At 31.7% G+C, this 19,312-nt stretch overlaps 1 protein-coding gene across 6 annotated transcripts in view; it reads right to left on the bottom strand.

The window, feature by feature from the left end:
- Positions 1-17,793, bottom strand: part of LOC102612717 (THO complex subunit 2) — a 36,456-nt gene extending 18,663 nt beyond the window's left edge. The window contains exons 1-8 of one of the 6 annotated variants that reach the window (XM_006469217.4): positions 4,008-4,447; positions 3,791-3,916; positions 2,201-2,242; positions 2,046-2,105; positions 1,873-1,935; positions 1,312-1,392; positions 150-221; positions 5-52 (exon numbers count right to left, since the gene is read on the bottom strand). In XM_006469217.4, coding sequence (XP_006469280.1) covers positions 5-52; positions 150-221; positions 1,312-1,392; positions 1,873-1,935; positions 2,046-2,105; positions 2,201-2,242; positions 3,791-3,916; positions 4,008-4,142 — 627 coding nt within the window. In that variant the 5' untranslated portion in view covers positions 4,143-4,447. Of the gene's footprint in view, positions 1-4; positions 53-149; positions 222-1,311; positions 1,393-1,872; positions 1,936-2,045; positions 2,106-2,200; positions 2,243-3,790; positions 3,917-4,007; positions 4,448-15,122; positions 15,204-15,702; positions 15,766-15,908; positions 15,969-16,057; positions 16,100-17,440 lie in introns of those variants that run through there. The other 5 variants (XM_052435155.1, XM_052435156.1, XM_052435154.1 and 2 more) reach the window with 5 other exon arrangements.
- Positions 17,794-19,312: the final 1,519 nt, after the last annotated feature.

Here is a 19,312-nt window from a genome sequence, read left to right as displayed (position 1 = left end):
TTACAATGTCAAAAACACGGTTTGGGTCCAAATCGAAATGCCCAATCAAAGACTGCAAAGATTATATTAATCAGAGAAAGGAATAACCTTGACCTGCTTTAGGATTATGACAAAGACTGGATAAAACATAATTAAGTTCACGTCAAAACCTTAATAATGCCAATTGTTGCTGCTGATGCACTTTCAGTTGCATTTTCGTAAGTGTGACAAAGAAGTGTGACCTACAGATCAGCAAAGATATTATTTAGCACAAGTAAAGCCTATAAAATTTGTTCAAACCCTAAACTAGTCTTAGCATGTAATCCTAACAGGAGTGGACTACTATCATTTAGCTCAAAAGTTAACCCAGTGAGAACCAATTGAACCAACTAGCACCCAAAAATGGCTCAAACCAGTTATTCAATTGCTTCAGAAAAAAAGCTTCTCTTTTTGTTTGGAGCGAATAAAATATAGATTTTTGATAAAAAAAAAAAAATCATAGCAAAACAGAAACAGAAAGGAGATACATTGTGGATCAAATGTCCAAGTAAAACCCAAAAAATGGGAACCGAATCTCAACAAAATATATCCACAAAACCGATATATGAAAAATCAAGTTTAATCATCTATTCTAATCCAAAAGATATCTATCTACATCAAACAATCCTTAAACCCCTAAACATTTTAGATCAATAAAGAAATAAGACAAATCCTGACAATTCTTTGAAACAAGAGTCAAAAGAGCAAATACAAACTCCCTCCCATAAGCTACCCATAATTTTTTCTTCATTCTAACTAAGACAAAATTACTTGCCCAAACTTAATAACAACAAAAGGGCTGAACAACACATCTTCATAAGGTTTTAGCGTACTTCCCTTTACCAAAGACAACTATTATCTAAAAGTAATATTAAAGATGAATTCAAGATGACCCATATGATCTCAAGTTCTTTGCAGTCTAGCCCACAAATTCAATTCCACTTCACAGTAAAGGAAAAGGTTTTGGCTTTCTTCCCTCTCCCAAAAGAAAAAACATTTTTTCAAAATTACAAAAAAAAAAAACTATTATGTAAAGCATAAACAGAGCAAAGGGCTTTTAGCAAAATGCATTGTCGAATGCAACCACTAAGCCAATCTCCCTATGCATTTAAGCAAAGAAAGCTTATCTTGGCATGCCCCTTCATTGATAAGTGGAAAAAACAAAATAAATTATGTCATTGATCACCATAAAAGAAAAACCCATAAGAATATAGTGCAATTATGAAGAGGTGATCAAGCAAGAGATACATTGAAAAATTTTCCAAAAAAAAATCAACTAGGTAGTTATCATACCAGCTTGGCATAGCCCTCACTCTCTTCTCGTAGAAGGTTGAATTTTGTTTGTTGATAGAGAAGACGAGTGTTTACTCTCACCTGAAATGAAGAGAAAAAGTGCAACAATTGCATAAATCTAGATTTCAAATTCGTGATTGTGCTTGTAAATGACTGCCATTAGTCATCACCAACTTGCTTATTTCAGCTAAATATTACTCTGCATTATACACAGACAAACAAACATGAAAACTTTATAGAAGACTACTACATTTGCTTGTCAGATTATAATGTTTTATTAGAATTTCCATATAAAATAGTAGACGCTCGACTACTTATCTTAGAATTAGTAAATATTAATAATAATCATCATCATCATCTTAGAATTAGTACATTTAGCATATAACTCATCATGTAACAGTTCAAAACAATTCATTAAAGTGTATACCATATTCGTAGCAGCAGCTAAAATAACAGATCTTTGATCACCATTACATGTAAGCTTACAGCAATAAAAACTTACATTAGTTTAAACATTGTGAAATAAAAAGTAATGGGAGCTCCCAGACAATCATGACTAACCTCTTTACCCTTCAAATCCTGAGCTTTGATCTTGATCATTTCTGCCTCCCACAAAAATTCTTCCTACAAAATATGATGCATATATTAAGTCCTTTCTGTTACTAGTGAAGTAAAATATTGAAAGATTGGATAAAACAAGAAACAAAAATCCAAAAATCTATAACAAAGTTCACCTCACAGCGTTCCTGGAAAAGCCTCAGTGGCACCAATGCAGACTCCACCAGCCACTTTGCCTAGAAAAAAGAATATAAAAACACCGAATTCAACTTAACAAAAGAAAAAAAAAAAGGCAACAAAAATCACACATGTAGAAAGATTCAACACTAACCAACTTTATCAGACGTACACGGTGCTCTCCTGGCATTGTAAGCTGCAAAATTAAGTGAACATACAAGCGTAAATCAAAATTTGAGAACACACTAACTTTTTTTTTCCCAAAAAAGATAAATGTAGGCCGCATGAGGAAACAAAAAACAAAAAATCATAATAATGGTACCTTGTAAGCAATTAAATACAATACAGTGGTGCTTGTTCATGGGATCAAATCATATTTTTAGGGATTTATAGGCCTCAATTGTAACTTCTAGTGAACAAATGAAAATCAGATCTCAAGGTGAATAACAACACTTGAAGTTATTAGTAGCTTGTCTATTCCCTGCATCCTACAATACCCCCCTTCTCTTACTCTCTATAACTCTCTCCATTCCTGATCAGCAACATTCTTGCTTCAACGATTTCGTTTAAGTAAACCAGTGTAACAAACAGTTCCAGAAAGTCTATCATCAAAAGCCAGCAAAGGTGTAAAAGCCACAGAAAATCCAGAAATCAAACTTTTCTTCAACATTTTTCTCTTCTAAACTCTTACATACAGAATTAAATGGGGAAAAACCCACAAAGTGCAAAAAATAAACTGCAGCTTCTAATAGGCCACATTGAATTTATGATAGTAATACCCCACAGTAAGCTAACAATGAACAGGAGAATATAAACACATTGAACCTAGAGTAAATTGCTTAGGCCAACATACCAAAAGCTTAATCAGCTCATTTCATCTAAAAGTACTCCAACCTCAAACTAAATTACAGGCAATTTCATTTTTCTTCCAGTCACATATTTCCCCTTTATGATGGAATTGAGGTTTAACTCTAAAATTTTACTACAACCGTAACACTCCCAAGTTTAAATTTTACATAGATGAGACATTTATTCAAAATTTCTGGACAAGACAGATACGACTGATCTTACCAATCGTTCCAAAGCACAAAGTTGAAACAAAACACGCTATTTTAAATACATGACACAATACGAAGCACTTAAAATACATGTAAAATCTTCCTTTATGCTCATGTTATTGCAAGCACACTATCCAAATCAAACTCAAGATGCGATGATCTCACTATTCTGTCGAGCCAAACTTCAGCAAAGTTGAAATCTATAATATTTCTCCTGAGCTGAGCTCAGGTTCATTGGTTTTTCACTGAGATAATCTCAAACATATAGCATTCAAGTCAGCAGAGCTAGTTCTCACAAACTTCCAAAAACATAAAACCATAATCCACCCAGCAAAAAACTGACAATCAAATAACCATTCCTATTAACAGAATTCAAAACCTCAGATTCATTCTTTTAGCAATTGAGTAACAAACCAATACCAAGAATCTTGCACATCAAAGTAAAAATAAAAATATATTTCATCTCATACTTTGAGAATTTTCACAAGCCCTGAAAAAAGTTACATTTGTATTAACAAATTCAGAAGCCTGGTAATACAATTTATCTGAGATAAGTATTAATTTATCTGAGTTAAGTATTAATCTCACTAGAACATATGTTTTTCTTTGCTCTAAGCACAAAATGAAAACCTAAGCTTCCTTTAGAGTTTCTCTCAAAATTTGGACCAAGAAAAAAAAAAACTCACATCTTGAGCCATTTGAGTGACAATATCAGCGAAAGTGGAGGCAACTACTCTATGAGATGGCTTTTCCACGAACTCCACTGAATCCACCGCTGCTTTACACTTCTGAAACGGCAACTCACCCCGCACCTGAAAAGGCCAAACGACAAGCAGTCCATCTAAATGAATCCACAACCCTAAACAAGACAAAGACTTCTCTGAATATTACACAAAAACGAACCGTGATGGAGCAGAGCTCGTAGAGGAACCGAAGCATGGGGACGGGGTCAGGGACTCTGAAGCTAGGATTTCCGTTTTTCCACTCCCGAAGGCATTCTTCTGTAATATATTTACACTGTATTTGAGGGAGAGACATTTTCGTAGGTCTGTTCAACGGACCGATGAAGAAACCCTAGAAAGAGATGTTTACTGTTCGAAGTGAATTACAGAGGAGGGTGGGTGAGCGGCAGGGTTTGTCAATATTGAGAATTTCATGGGCTGAGAGACTAAAGCCGAGTCGGAGATGGCGGTGGGGTTAGGGCTTCAGGTCACTGTTCGGTTTTTGTGTTGAATTTGAAAATGGTCTCCGCTTCTCTCTTTTACTGCTGCCTCTGCTCTCATTGGTTCGGGCCGGGTGATTTCGGGTCTGGTCGAATCCCGGTCACTACTTTATGATTTCTCACATAAGGACATAACATTTCCTTTCATATCAAATAAGTCCCTTAGTAGTTAGTACCATAGAGCTAGCAAAACGAGTCATCAGGTCGTGTTCGTGTCGTGTCATGTCAGCTTCGTATCGTGTTAAATTTAGGTCGACTCAAACCCAACCCATTTAATAATCGTGTCACAATATTAAGACTCAAACCCAACACGAAAAATAATTGGGTTACTCAATAACTTGCTTAATATCTATATATTAAACAAAATTTATATCAAACATTTACACATTGTTGTACATACATAATTTATCGATATTATAAAATATATATATTTACCAAAATATTACACATTTATACTATTAAAGTTTTAGATATATATATATAATATTATATATCGAGATTATAAAATATACATATCTATCAATATTTTACACATTTACATAATTATATTATTGAAGCTCTAAATGTATATAAAATTTTATAAATAAAATATTGTGTTTATATTTATCTTTTCAAAAAATAAAAAAAAAAGAGAATCATCTCTAATATTTGAGTTTTGATAATAAGAACTTACAAATTATTTTAAAATAAAAAATATAATCGGGTCATTGATCAGGTAAATAGATTAAGAACTTTAACACTAACCCGACAAGGAAAAAATTGTGTCGACCCGGACCCAACCTATTTAATAATCATGTTAAATTCGATAATACATACTTATTTATTCGTGTCGGATAATCGGATCGTGTCAAATTTTGCCACCTCTACTTGATAGTTCCGCTTGCAAAGACTTTTTTTTATGAATCAGACAAATTTGATTAAAAGAAAAATAGGAAAAGAAAAGTAGAAACTGTTATAAAGACAGAAAAATACTCGAGCATTTGACAAAATTCAACGTCATTTGCATGAGTGCAGAATCCTGGATAGTTGAGATGGGCGAACCTATTTGATGTAAATGAATAGACTATGCCTTTATTTAAGAATATGCATAACATCAAAGAGGCTGATGTTATTATACCACCTAATAATGCTGTCAGTGGGCCGGACCCAGGACATTGGGCTACAATGTGCTGCCGACATAGCCCTAGCATGACTCCACAAATGAACCTTACTTCAGAAAATGAATTTGTATGGATACATCCATCACGTATCTCAGTATCCCCACACTGACACAATATTTCCTTTGAAATTAATAAAGGAGGTGTAAGCGGAAACAACTAAATGGGGATATGATTGTTTTATTGTCTAAATTCTTGATTTGTATTTGCAGTCTTATTATAAGATATTTTTATTTTAATGGAAAAATAAAATTTTTTTATTTTTATCTTAATGATAAAATGTCAGAATGGAAAATTAGTTTTTTTCACTGAAATATCCTCATTAAATATATTTATTTTCCATTTATCTATTAGATATCGCACTAAAATTTTTCTTTATCTCAAATTTTACTTGGTATTAAATACTTAACATACATTTAATTTGAATTTAAAAAAACTCTTCCATTTATTAGATAACAATTTTTCACGTATAAATATTATGTTAAATTGTAAAAAATAATATTATCAATATTATTTTTCATAAAATATATATCAAATGCTTACTTTACAAATATTTATAACGTATAAAAAATTATTATACTAGAAAACACTATAAATATATACATATTCAAACTTGAAGTATATAACACTTTCAAGGTCATAAGTGCAAATATTTAAGATGTTTTGAGTTTATAATAACTTACCACTCATACTTAGACGTAAAAAATAATATGTGTGTGTGTGTGTGTGTGTGTGTGTGTGTGTGTGTGTATAATTGTGACATATGCATTCAGACCCATTTAGATTTCAATAATGTTCAAACCACATTCAGATTTTAGATTAAAAAAAATGCTACATGTATTGTGATTAAGAGTTAAGAAATGGTAATGGATGTTTATATTCTATTATTTCAAATGGAAGCAAAGCAAAATTAGGTACATAGTTGGTATAACTTATTTGAAGTTTCTTTTCTTTAAATAAAATTATTCAAGTAAGAATTTTTACTATCAGAGCTTATAAAAATAGAACCTTTATTAATAAAAAAAATATATTTGATTGTTAATGAGAGATTTTATTAAATATTATAAAATTATTATAATCAACAAGTATATTGAAATTATACTATGAAATGAATGGAATAAGATAATAAAATAAATAAAGAGTATTTTAAATAATATAATTTTATAAAAAATTCCCAACAACTTTCTTTCAAAAATTCAAAATTTGAGATTTTGCATAACTTGATTCACAAGAACTCTACTTTAATGCTGTGTTTACTTGCTGGAGTGGGAGTGAGGAGTGTGGATTCTTTCCACTCCAGTGTTTACTTCCTCGAAATGGGAAGAGAGTGGGAATCCCACTCCGTGGGCCCCACCCATTTTTGGAGTGGGGAGTGGGAGTGGGACTCCCATTGGGGGAGGTGGGAGTGGAAATCTACTCTCACCTCTACCTTTTTTACCTTTTTATTTTTTTTTAATTTAATTTAATATTTTATAATTAATAAAATAAAATAAATATTATTATATTTATTTGAATAATATTATTATATTTAACTAAATAATAATTTGTATTGATTTTAAGTTAAAATTATTTTAAAATAATATTATTATATTAATAGAGAATTAATAAATATAATATTATTGTATTTATTTTAAAAATAATAGTACTATATTTATTTAATAATAATAATAAAAAATATTTTATTCTAAGAAAATATTAATTTTGTACTAAATAATATTATATTATTATTTTATATAATAATAAATTTAATATAATTATATTAAATAAAATAAAATAATGTTTCATTTTATATTAGAATTAAAAGTAATAAAAAATGTGATGTTCATAATTAAGAATATTAATAATTATTATAAATTTACAAATATAATAAAATAAATATTTATTCATTAAATATATTTTTTATTAGCTTTGTAATTAAAAATTATAATTCTTTAAATAAGGATAAAATTATAATTTGAAACTATTTACTCTCAATCCAAGACAAAGTAAACACATAAATTGGATTCTGATCTTCATTCCATACTTCCATTCCAGTGTAAGTAAACAACCTACTCTCACTCCCACTCCACACTCTCAATCCTAGGATTCTCACTCCTCAGGATTCCTACTCCAATCCAAAAAGTAAACGCTACCTAAACATAACTAAATAATACTAAAAACAACTTTTGAAATAAAATAAATAATTATAATTATTAAATAAGTCATAGCACTCACTCATGCACCCCTTGCTAATCGCATCGAAATTTTGTCGTCAGTTCCCATAATTGTTTTATTAGAATAAAGTATGATAACTGAACATTGCAAAATTGTGGTGAATCATGCAACTAAAATTTTCGGTCCAAGTTTTTGGTCAATTTTTCTCTTCGCTTTATTAAACGGGGCCCGGGTAGCCGCTGGATCTTGACCAAATAGCACAGTCATGTTCCATGGGGTGGTAATCGTATGATTTTTATTTTTTATTTTTAAATGTACTAATATTTGGAAATAATAATATATCTACGCTTCCCCAACGCCAAGCACATCTAAATATGTTTTAGGAATCTGATCTATAATCATATAGGGCGTGTTTGGCACCCAGCATTACACCTCATTATAATCTTGTATTGTATTAAATTAATACAATACTACGTTTGGCGAAAATTAACACAATATTAGACCACATAAAATTACTATTGTAATACATCAAATACCACATAAAAAAAAACTCGTGGGGGAGTCGGAATTACGTCTCACTGTGTTAGAAGGAGAAAAAGAGGAAAAAAAAAAGGAAAAATGAAGGAGACGAAGAAAGGAGAAATGTCCGCAACAAGAACCAGATGTCCACAACCACCATCTCCGACGAGCATGACCTCATCCCCGCCGCCGCAGGTGCCGATTACACCGGAAAAATAGCTATTCAAGCTCTAGAAAATTGCCATATTCTTTCACATACTATGGCGTCGGCGACGAAGGCATGCAAAAGAACCCAAGCACCAAAACCATCGAAGGCGATCTCAAAGACCCAGCAATCAAAGCCACACAACTCTCCGACAAATCACCCAAAGGGAACTTATAAGAAAAAGAAAGATAAAAAACAGAGGAAAAGGAAAAGAATGAAAAAGGAAACAGAAGAAAAAAAAGGAAAAGGAAAATAAAGAAAAAGAACATAGAGGCAAAGAAAAAAAAAAAACAAAGAACTATGAAGTTCTGAGAATAAAACAAAAAAAGAGTTTTTAAAAGAGAAAGATAGCAAAAACGGTGGTTGTAAATATTGTTGTATTACTTGAATTATTTTTAACAATCTATTTTGTTGGTTATCGTACTACAGCTATTATATTATTTTATAGTATGTGTAATTTTTTAATTTTATTATCTTAAAATGATTTTTAACTTAATCTTGTACATTTTAATTATTTATTTATGTTATAATATTATTTGAAGGTTATTTGATTAAATTATTTATTTCAATCTTTACGAAGAATTATGATTTTTTTTCAACGTTTATACCAAAAAGATAATATTAAATTTCTAAAATTTAAGAATTCTATATTTAGTATTTTTCTAACTACTAATAAATGTTATTTTATAAATATATAATTTAAATTACTCATTAAAAAATTAATATAGCATAGTGTAATATCAAATATTTATTAAAAATTAATACAGTGTAGTACCAAACGTTGTACAATATTATTATAATACAGTTCTAATGCAATACAACATAATACAATATACCTGCATTAAAATAATGTAATACAACATAATATAATATAGTGCGCCAAACGCACCCATAGTGCGTACAACCATATAAATTTTCATTGATGGAGTTAAAAACAGTGATTTAGTACTATAACAATTTGTACAATTTTGGTTTTTTTTTTTCACATTCACAATTCAAAATTAAAAGCCCAAAAAACCGTTTGGTGCCGGAGTAAAAGAGTCTAGAATGGTAAGCAAAAGTTAGAGGTAATATTTGGTGTTTGGGATGAATTATGAGTGTAAATGTGAACCAATGGCATGACGAAACACCTGGCAAGAGGGGGTTAAAAAGCAGAGCATTTGACTAGCATGTCAGGATAGCTTAAACCAAGCCAGCAAATAAGCCCCTTGAAAATAAGGGCAGTTTCAGCAAAACACGTAATATCAAATGGCATAATCAGAAACTAGATTTTTCGCTGGTTGGAGGCGCACGTAAACAGTGCATGCCATCATTTGTAAAATAAAAAATATCTTACTTTTGCTAAATGCAAGGAGACAGTGGAAGGAGAGATTCCTAGGATGATCAGTGAGCGACTGCCACATTAACTATCCTCTGCAGTGGTCCAAAAGACAGCAGGACCACTGGCTGGAGAGATTGCCACATGTATAAAATAATAGGCAAAAGGGTGGCTGATGGTTCTTTGCCTCTTACACCTAAGCGTGTCACCCAAAGGAGGGCAACCAATCAATGAGTGCCACATGTTTGAAACTACTAAAATGCTCCTCAAGCACACTCCACAAAAGCTCAAGGTTCACTCTCAAATGGGGACAAACTTTCATCACTTTAAAATTTGCCTCATCTTCATCACCAAAGCATACTTATCATTTTTAATAGCTTTAAGATCCACTTTTGACCATGAGCAGCTCCTCAACATTTAAAGTCTAACTTGGGTGTCGCAGCGTGATCGCCGGTCATTGCTAACTCCATCTCTAACGTCAAAATTTGCCCTGTTTTGTAAATTTCATTCAAATAAAATTTGGTGGCCTTCATCTTTATTTTCATCTCATCTTTGTTCTCTTTTCATCACACACTTAGATCGCCTAACTATCCTCCCCATCTCTAGGAGAACACTACAAACATAGCAAGGCAGCATCCAACGTTTGTCTCCTTTTCACTATTTTATTGTTTTTATTTGGATCATCCAAAATCCAGGTAAAACATTTGGTATTTTCCTTTTATATTGAGCCAACTCTTCCCATTTCCCATTCTTTTCTTTCAAAATTCTATGGTCAATTCTATGTTACGTTGACTACTTTGTGCGTAAAGATGAGCAAGCCCAATGAAGAGTTGAATGATCAATGACATAAACTTTGTTTGCATATGATCAACTCTTGATTATCCAAATATTATGGTATGTGATGTGTCATTTGTCAAGTAATTAAAATATAGTAATGATATATTTTGTCCTATATATTATTGTATGTGATGTGTCTCATTCATTAAGTGGTTAATAATCTTTTACAAATATTATTTAGGTTAAATTCTATAAATAAAAATTTGGAATATGCAACACTACTCTTTAAAGTGACATACAAATAAAAATATATTTGTCATAAATTTATAGGATTGTAGTAATTAGTATCTTTTTTATTATTTTTTTGTTATTTAAGCTGCAATAAAACATAATTTCTAACTATGAAAATAAAGTTGATTGTATTTACTAGATATGAAATTTAAATAATAATGTTGACAAAAAATAAAATATCATAATTTCGTTATATTTATTTTTTTTTATAAAATTTTCAGTGAACAACTACTTTTAAAAAAAATCACTCTAACTTATAAACCACAGCTACAAAATACTTATCACACACTTTACTCTTTAAAACCACAACTCCCAATATATTTGCACCAAAACGTGTCTAAAATAAAATTAAAAAGTGTGTGTGTGTGTTTTTTTTTTTATTGCTTATACTTTATACCATTTTATTTTATTTTTCCAGATTTAAGATCTTATTTTGATTATCATCAGCATAACTACCCTGACCTGTTTGCATTCAGTACAAAAAGTGAAAAAATTCAAAGATTAAAATCGGAGACTACTGTGTGTGTATATTTATATATTCAAATAACCCAAAAGTACCATATGGGTGAGGATCAATTTACTTTAATTTTAGACGTGAAATTAATAACACGAATAATCAACCTTTAATTCCACGTGAATCCATTTGCTTCAAATATAAATTTGATTTAGTGAATATATAAGATTCACGGTTGCTCATTTATAACTGTTGTGCTCCTATTTAATTTTATAGCTACTATATTGTGTTGATAACCATCCTGTTTTACCGAACTATTAGTGTTATTACGTTGTTAGTGCCAATTTTGTAATGTTGTAGTTTTTAAAATAATTGTCGTTAATTGTGTTATAAAAATAATCAATTATGAAAAGAATCAGTTAAACATTTGTTAAAATTTATTTTTAAAAATGTTGTGAATTTTAAAAACATTCTTACGTGTTTGATAAATCTTACTGTTAAACAACTATAAGAATATAAACGACTAAATTGGATATAATAATAAATAAAATATATTTAAACATTTATGAACATGTACATAAAATATTTTTTATTATGTACATATATTAATTGATAACAAAAATAAATATTTTATATTATTAATTTTTTTTAATTATTTATCTCAATATAATAATAATAATCATCATCATCTTTTTAAGGTTAACGATTTTACTTCTCAATTGTAAAGATAATTTAGATTTTTATAATATATATGAGGATATAAATGAAATTGTATTAAGTATAAAAATAATTCTTAAAATTAGATTTGAAAAATCACTTATTCCTTCCTTTTCAAAATTTGCTTCTAGACAATGTGATTTTGCAAAAAAGTGTGTTTTTAAAAAGTTTACCGAGCACCAAAATTAACTTTTATCTTTTCAAAATCACTTTTAACCCTCCCAAAAATAATCTCAAATGTACCATTATTCTGCTACTTGTACAATTTGTAAGTCCATTAGGACAAAGCACCCTTCTAATATCACAATTTAGGGCCCCCTTTTTTTTGTTAGTAATTTCTTTAAAAACTTATTTTTGGTAATATTAGTCCATCATTTTGAAAAGTAAGAATGAGTAGTTTTTTTAAATTTTAATTTTGAGAATTTTTATACTTAATTCAACTCCATATACATCCTCACATATATTATAACAATTCAAAATTATCCTTATTCAATTAGAAAACAAAATTGTTAAATTTAAAAAGATTATTAGTATTATTCTAAAAAAAATTATTACTATTAACAATTATATTGAGATAATAAAAAAATTAAGTTAAAAAATCCATTTTTGTCATTCACATGCTTATATTAGTTCAATGATAATATTTACTAAATAGACATGATTGCTTTAAAAAATCATAATACTTAAAAAAAAATTACTAAACGTTTAACTTATTTTTTTACAACTGATTATTTATAATTACAATAAACAATAATTATTTTAAAAGCTGAAATATTATTAAACTGGCCCGTCGTAAATATATGCGTGATGTATATATATGAAAGTGTAGGGCAAATTTCGACTCTTATTTAACATATAATTTCAAATTATGCTTTGTAGATTTTCAAATAATTGTATATCAGCTTAAATTTCTTTCAACCACCCAAAATAATGTCTGTGGATAGTAATATTACTTTAAAAATCCTAAAGGCTACAACATTTCAATCACAAATATACTTTTAAGTTAGAAATTTATGTTGAACGATTTTTCCCTCATAACATATTAGGAAATTAAATGATACACAATATTACAGGACACTTTTATTCATCCCAACTTCATGCAACATCAAACGCAACTTAAAATCTTGAACATTCAAATTCGAAACACATAACTTCAATTATTTTTCGTTTTTCAATCAAGTGATAAGAATAAACATGTATAGAATTTGTATGAAGTGTGCTATATATGTTTTATCTGTGTTCTTTTGTACAATATTGAACTGTATAAATTTTGATGGAAAAAAAAAAAAAAATCTCTAAATCCCCTTGAAATTGGTAATCTTGAATCAAAACGGCCTTTTCAGGGATTTGAAATCCATGGAATCAATGCACTGCCATCTAGCTCTATGAAGATTCAACAGCTTTAGCAACTCAGTCACCTGCCCCTTTGTCTTGTCAGCACAACCAACTTGCAAAAGCAACAACAGCTTCTGAAAGGCACCCACTTGAAGCGCTTCGACAAAAGCAGTTTTCTCTTCTCTTTTTTCATTCTTGCATAGCTTCCACAGAATGGAGACCGAGAACTCCGCCTTCAAATCTGAAACTCGCAGTATTTTCTTCACAATAATCGGGAATATTAAAGAATTATTGTAGGCCTCTCCTCTCCCATAATCACTGCTGCAAAGTCCGTCGAGAACACCCAAGGCCTTTTCGCATAGGCTTCGTTGCGCATCTACAAGTGTTTCTAACAGCAATGAAACCAACCCCATGTCGACAAATTTTTGTATTGGTTTGTCAGCGGCAGAAGTGGATGTGATCATATGATAGACGACGACGAACGAAGCTTCAGTAGCAGTGGGGCAAATGGGCTCTTTGATCAGCTTATATAGCGATTCAATGGCTCCTTCAATCTCCAAAAACATGTTAACTCTTCTATGATCCGAAGAAATGAGCTCTCTCAACACCAACACCATGTCTCTTCTCCTTGACAAATCTCCGCTCTTCAAGAACCAGACCATGCAGTGCATGGACGAAGCTGATCCCAAGTAAGTCAATGCTTCCCCCGCAAGCGGAAACAGCAATGTCAAAGTCGACAGTATTTCCTCCAAGACAGAAACATGTTCATCCAAACACGTTTTTGAAAATGATTCAAATGCTGCTGCCAAAACACTTACAGCTCCGTAATCCACAATGCACCTCTTGTTCCGCTCACTCTCTTTTATCCATTTCTTGATCTCTGCCACCAAATCTCTGCCCCAAGTTTGATCTTCACTTTTACAAGCTGTGGTGATCTTAGAATTGATCCCCAAAACCTCAACCGAACTCATAGGAATTCCCTGCGTCGGGATTCTCTCTTTATGTGGAGTGAATAAAATATAGAGTTTTGATAACAAATAGAGAAAATCGTAGGTAAACGGAAAAAGAAAAGAGACACATTGCGGATCAAATGTCCATGGAAAATGAAGAAAATGGGAACCAAATCTCAACAAAATATATCTAGAAACCCGATATGTGAAAAAGCAAGTTTAATCATCTCTCCTTCTAATCCGAAAGATATCCATCTATATCAAACAATCCTTAAACCCCTAAACATTTTAGATCAATAAAGAAATAAGACGAATCCTAACAGTTCATAGAAACAAGAGGCAAAAGCAGACCAGACACAAACTCCCTCCCAAAAGCTACCTATGCTTTTTCTTCATTTCAACTAAGACACAATTACTTGTCTAGCCTTGATAACCATAAAAGAGCTGAACAACACATCTTTATAAGGTTTTAGCGTACTTCCCTTCACCCAAGACAACTATTATCTAAAAGTAATATTAAAGATGAATTCAGGATGACCCATATGATCTTAAGTTATTTGCAGTCCAATTACACTTCACAGTAAAGGAAAAGAGTTTTGGCTTTCTTCCCTATCCCAAAAGGAAAAACTTTTTTCAAAATTACAAATAAACTATTATCTAGAGCTTAAACAGAGCAAAGGGCTTTTAGCAAAATGCATTGTCGAATGCAACCACTAAGCCAATCTCCCTATGCATTTAAGCAAAGAAAGCTTATCTTGGCATGCCCCTTCATTAATAAGTGGAAAAAACAAAATAAATTATATCATTGATCACCATAAAAGAAAAACCATAAGAATACAATGCATTCATGGAAAGGTGATCAAGCAAGAGAGATGTTGGAAAATTTTCCAAAAAAATATAAACTAGGTAGTTATCATACCAGCTTGGCATAGCCTTCACTCTTTTCTCGTTGAAGGTTGAATTTTGTTTGTTGATATAGAAGGCTAGTGTTTACTTTCACCTGAAATAAATAGAAAATGTGCATCAATTGCATAAATCTAGATTTTCAAATTCATGATTATGCTTGTATATGACTACGAATAAGTCATCACCAACTTGCTTATTTCAGCTAAATATTACTCTGCATTATGCACAGACATACAAACTTGAAGGACTTTATAGAAGACTCCTACATTTGCTTGTCATATAATAATGTTTTATTAGAATTTCCATATAAAATAGTAGAATCTCAACTATTTATCTTAGAATTAGTAAAAATAATCATAATAATAATAATAATCTTAGAATTAGCACATTTAGCATATAACTCATCATGTCTCAGTTCAAAAGCAACAAATTAAAGTGTATACCATATTTGTAGCAGCTAAAGTAACAGATGTTCGACCATCATTACATGTAATCTTACAACAATAAAAACTTACATTAGTTTAAACATTGTGAAATAGTTTAAATATTGTGAAATATAATGTAAATGGAGTTACCAGATAATCGTGACTAACCTCTTTACCCTTCAAATCCTGAGCTTTTATCTTGATCATTTCTGCTGCCCACAAAAGTTCTTCCTACAAAATATGATGCATTTATTAGGTCCTTTCTGTTATCAGTGAAGTAAAGCATTGAAAGATGTGATAAAACAAGAAACAAAAATCTATTACAAGATCATCACCAGCAAACCAATTTTGACTACTAATATAACAAAGTTCACCTCACAGCGTTCCTGGAAAAGCCTCAGAGCCACCCATGCAGACTCCACCAGCCACTTTGCCTAAAAAAAGGAATATAATTATATCGAACTCAACTTTAAAAAAAAAAATGCCAACAAGAATCACACATGTAGAAAGGTTCAACACTAACCAAATTTATTAGACGTACATGGCGCTTTCCTGGCATTGTAAGCTGGAAAATTACGTGAACACACAAGTGTAAGTTAAAATTTGAGGAAACACTTCTTTTCTTTTTTATAAAAGATAAATCCAGGCTGCATGAGGAAACAAATAAACAAGCAATCATGATAACGGCACCTTATAAGCAATAAAACACCAATACATTTTGGTGCTTATTTATAGGATTACATCATCTTTTTATGGTTTTACCAGACCTCAGTTGCAACTTCCAGTGAAAAAATGAAAATCAGATCTCAAGGTGAATAAGATCACTTGAAGTTATTAGTATCTTGTGTATTCCATGCATCCTGCAATATCTCCCTTCTCTTTCTCTCTATTACTCTCTCCATTCCTTACCAGCCATTTCCTTGCTTCGCCAATTTCTTTTAAGTAAACCAATGTATCAAACAGTTCCAGAAAGTCTACCCCCAAAAGCAAGCAAAGGTATAAAAGCCACGGAAAATCCCGAAATCAAACTTTTCTTCAACATTTTTCCCGTCTAAATTCTTACACACAGAATTAAATGGGTAAAAAACCCACAAAGTTCACAGAGTAGATTGCAGCTGCTAATAGGCCACTTTTGAATTTATGATAGTAATGCCACACAGTAAGCTAACAATGTACAAGAGAATATAAGCACATTGAACCTAGAGTAAATTGCCTAGGCCAGCTTACCAAAAGCTTAATCAGCTCATTTCATGTAAAAGCAATCCAACCTCAAACTAAATTATAGGCAATTTCATTCTTCTTCCAGTCAAATCTTTTCCCTTTATGATGGAATTGATGTTTAATTCCAAAATTTTACCATAACGGTAACGCTCCTAAGTTTAAATTTTACATACATGAGATATTTATTCCAAATTTTGGTCAAGACAGATACGACTGGTCTTACTGATCGATCAAAAGCTCAAAACTGAAACAAAACACAGTAAGTTAAATATATGACACAACACGAAACACTTAAGACACATGTAAAATCTTCCTCTATCCTCGTGTTATTGCAAGCACACTATCCAAATCAAATTTCAGCAAAGTTGAAATTTATTATATCTGTCCTGAGCTGAACTCAGGTCCATTGGTTGTTCACCAAGCGAATCCCAAACATACTAATATTCAAGTCAGCAGAGCTAGTTTGCCAATTGTAGACTGACAAACTTCCAAAACATAAAACCATAACCCACCCAGCAAAAAACTGACAATCAAATAACCATTCCTATTAACAAAATTCAAAATCTCAAATTCACTTCACTCTTTTAACAATTGAGTAATAAACCGATACCAATAATCTTGCATATCAAAGTAAAAATAAAATATCTCATACTTTGGAATTTTCGTAAGCACTGAAAAAAGTTACAATGTATTTACGCTGTATTTTCACAAGCTACGGTTTCCGTTTTTCCACTCCCGAAGACATTCCTCCGTCATTATTTACACTGTATTTGAGGTAGGGACATTTTCGTCGGTCTGTTCAACGGAGCGATGAAGAAACCATAGAGAGAGTGGCAGTGTTGTCAATATTGAGAATTTCATAGGCTGAAAGACAAAAAGGGGATCGGAGATAGTGGTGGGGTCAGGGTTTCAGGTCCTATGTTCGGTTTTCGCGTCGAATTTTTAAATTCTCTTCCTTTCCTTTATCGCCGTCTTCTCTCTTCTGTTTTCATTGATTCGGTCCGGGTGATTTCGGGCCTGCTCGGATTCGGATAACTACTTATGATTTCTCACAGGGACATAACTTTTCGTTTTATATCAAATAATTCTGTTATTACCAGCAAAATTTGACACAACATGAATAAAATGCATATGCGTCGTTGAATTTAACAATAATTGATGCATGAGTTAATATGATTGTTTTTATTTTGGGTTAGAGTTAAAATTCTTAACTTATTTATCCAATCAATAACACAATTATATTTTCTATTATAAATTAATTTATAAGTTTTTATCATCAAAACTTAAATATTGGACGAGATTTTTTTTTATATTTTTTGGAATGGTAAACGTATAAACAGTATTTTGTTTATAAATTTTTTTATATATTTAGAACTTCAATAATACTAACGTGTAATGTATTTGTGGACATATATATTTATAATAGTAATATATAATATTATTCACACATATATAATTAAAGTTTCAATAGTGTACATGTGTAATATTTTAGTAGATATATATATTTTATGATATCAGTAAATCATATATACATTCATACCTTATATATACATACATACGTACGTACGTACATACATACATATAGCTTCATATATATACATATATATACCTAAATAAGAAGAGAAGAGATTGCTGGTTGCTTATAAAAAGGGATGAAAATGTGAAGAATAAGGGATGAAGAGGAAATAATTAGAGAGGAGGAACGGAAGACAAATGTTTAGAAAACTGTTGATGCGAGATTCTGGTTACCCTCTCGATCACGACCAAGATCTCTCCTCAACCAACTTTACCACGACCGGGATCTCTCCTCGTAAGGCTTCTTCTCCAGAGGTTCCTGCGTACACAGAAATAGGTCAGAGCACGCCGGTTGTTTTCTTGGCGTAAACCCTCCGATGCTCAAGTCAGAAATGAAGTTTTTTCGTTCCTGGGAACGTTAGCCACTAATCTTATGGCTTCTTTTTTGTACCGATTATTCAGTGCTCTCTTTATCTTAGTTTCAATGTCAAAAATTCTAACCCTTTTACCTTCGTTGGCTACCTTTTTATAGGCCTCTCCTGAATTCAGACCTTCCCTCCATTCTCGCCCGTTATCTTCCCACCTCTCGAAAGTAGATGCTCCGCTTCTGTAATCGTGGGTGGTTACATGGCCTTCGTGCCTTGATTCTCGGGTTGGATAGCACATCTCGCCAACTGTCGTTGACCGGGTCTCCTCACCTCAACCCTTAGCAGGAATGGTTTTATGCTTCTAATAGGAATCTGGCCTCGTGGATGGCATATTTGTGGACGAGCAGAACATTCCTGCTCCTGTTCCCCTACTACCAGACTCTTACAAGATATACCTGTTCGCGGAACCCTGCTACTAGATATCTGCTCATCACGGCTGGTCTCGTCGAAGTACATCTCCCAAACACCGGTCCCCCAGTTTCTGGTGTTGGGTAACATAGTGAGCCGACAGTAGAAACTCGACAGTTCTTGCTTGCGCGGGATAGGAAAAGGGCTGCCAAGAGTTGTTTCGCATTTAATTGTGGATGAGGTGATGTGGCAGAAATCTACCCCTC

Source organism: Citrus sinensis, chromosome 2 (genome assembly GCF_022201045.2).
Source record: "Citrus sinensis cultivar Valencia sweet orange chromosome 2, DVS_A1.0, whole genome shotgun sequence".
Lineage (NCBI taxonomy): Eukaryota > Viridiplantae > Streptophyta > Magnoliopsida > Sapindales > Rutaceae > Citrus > Citrus sinensis.
Note: the sequence above shows the minus strand (reverse complement) of the source record. Positions and strands in the feature narration are given on the sequence as shown.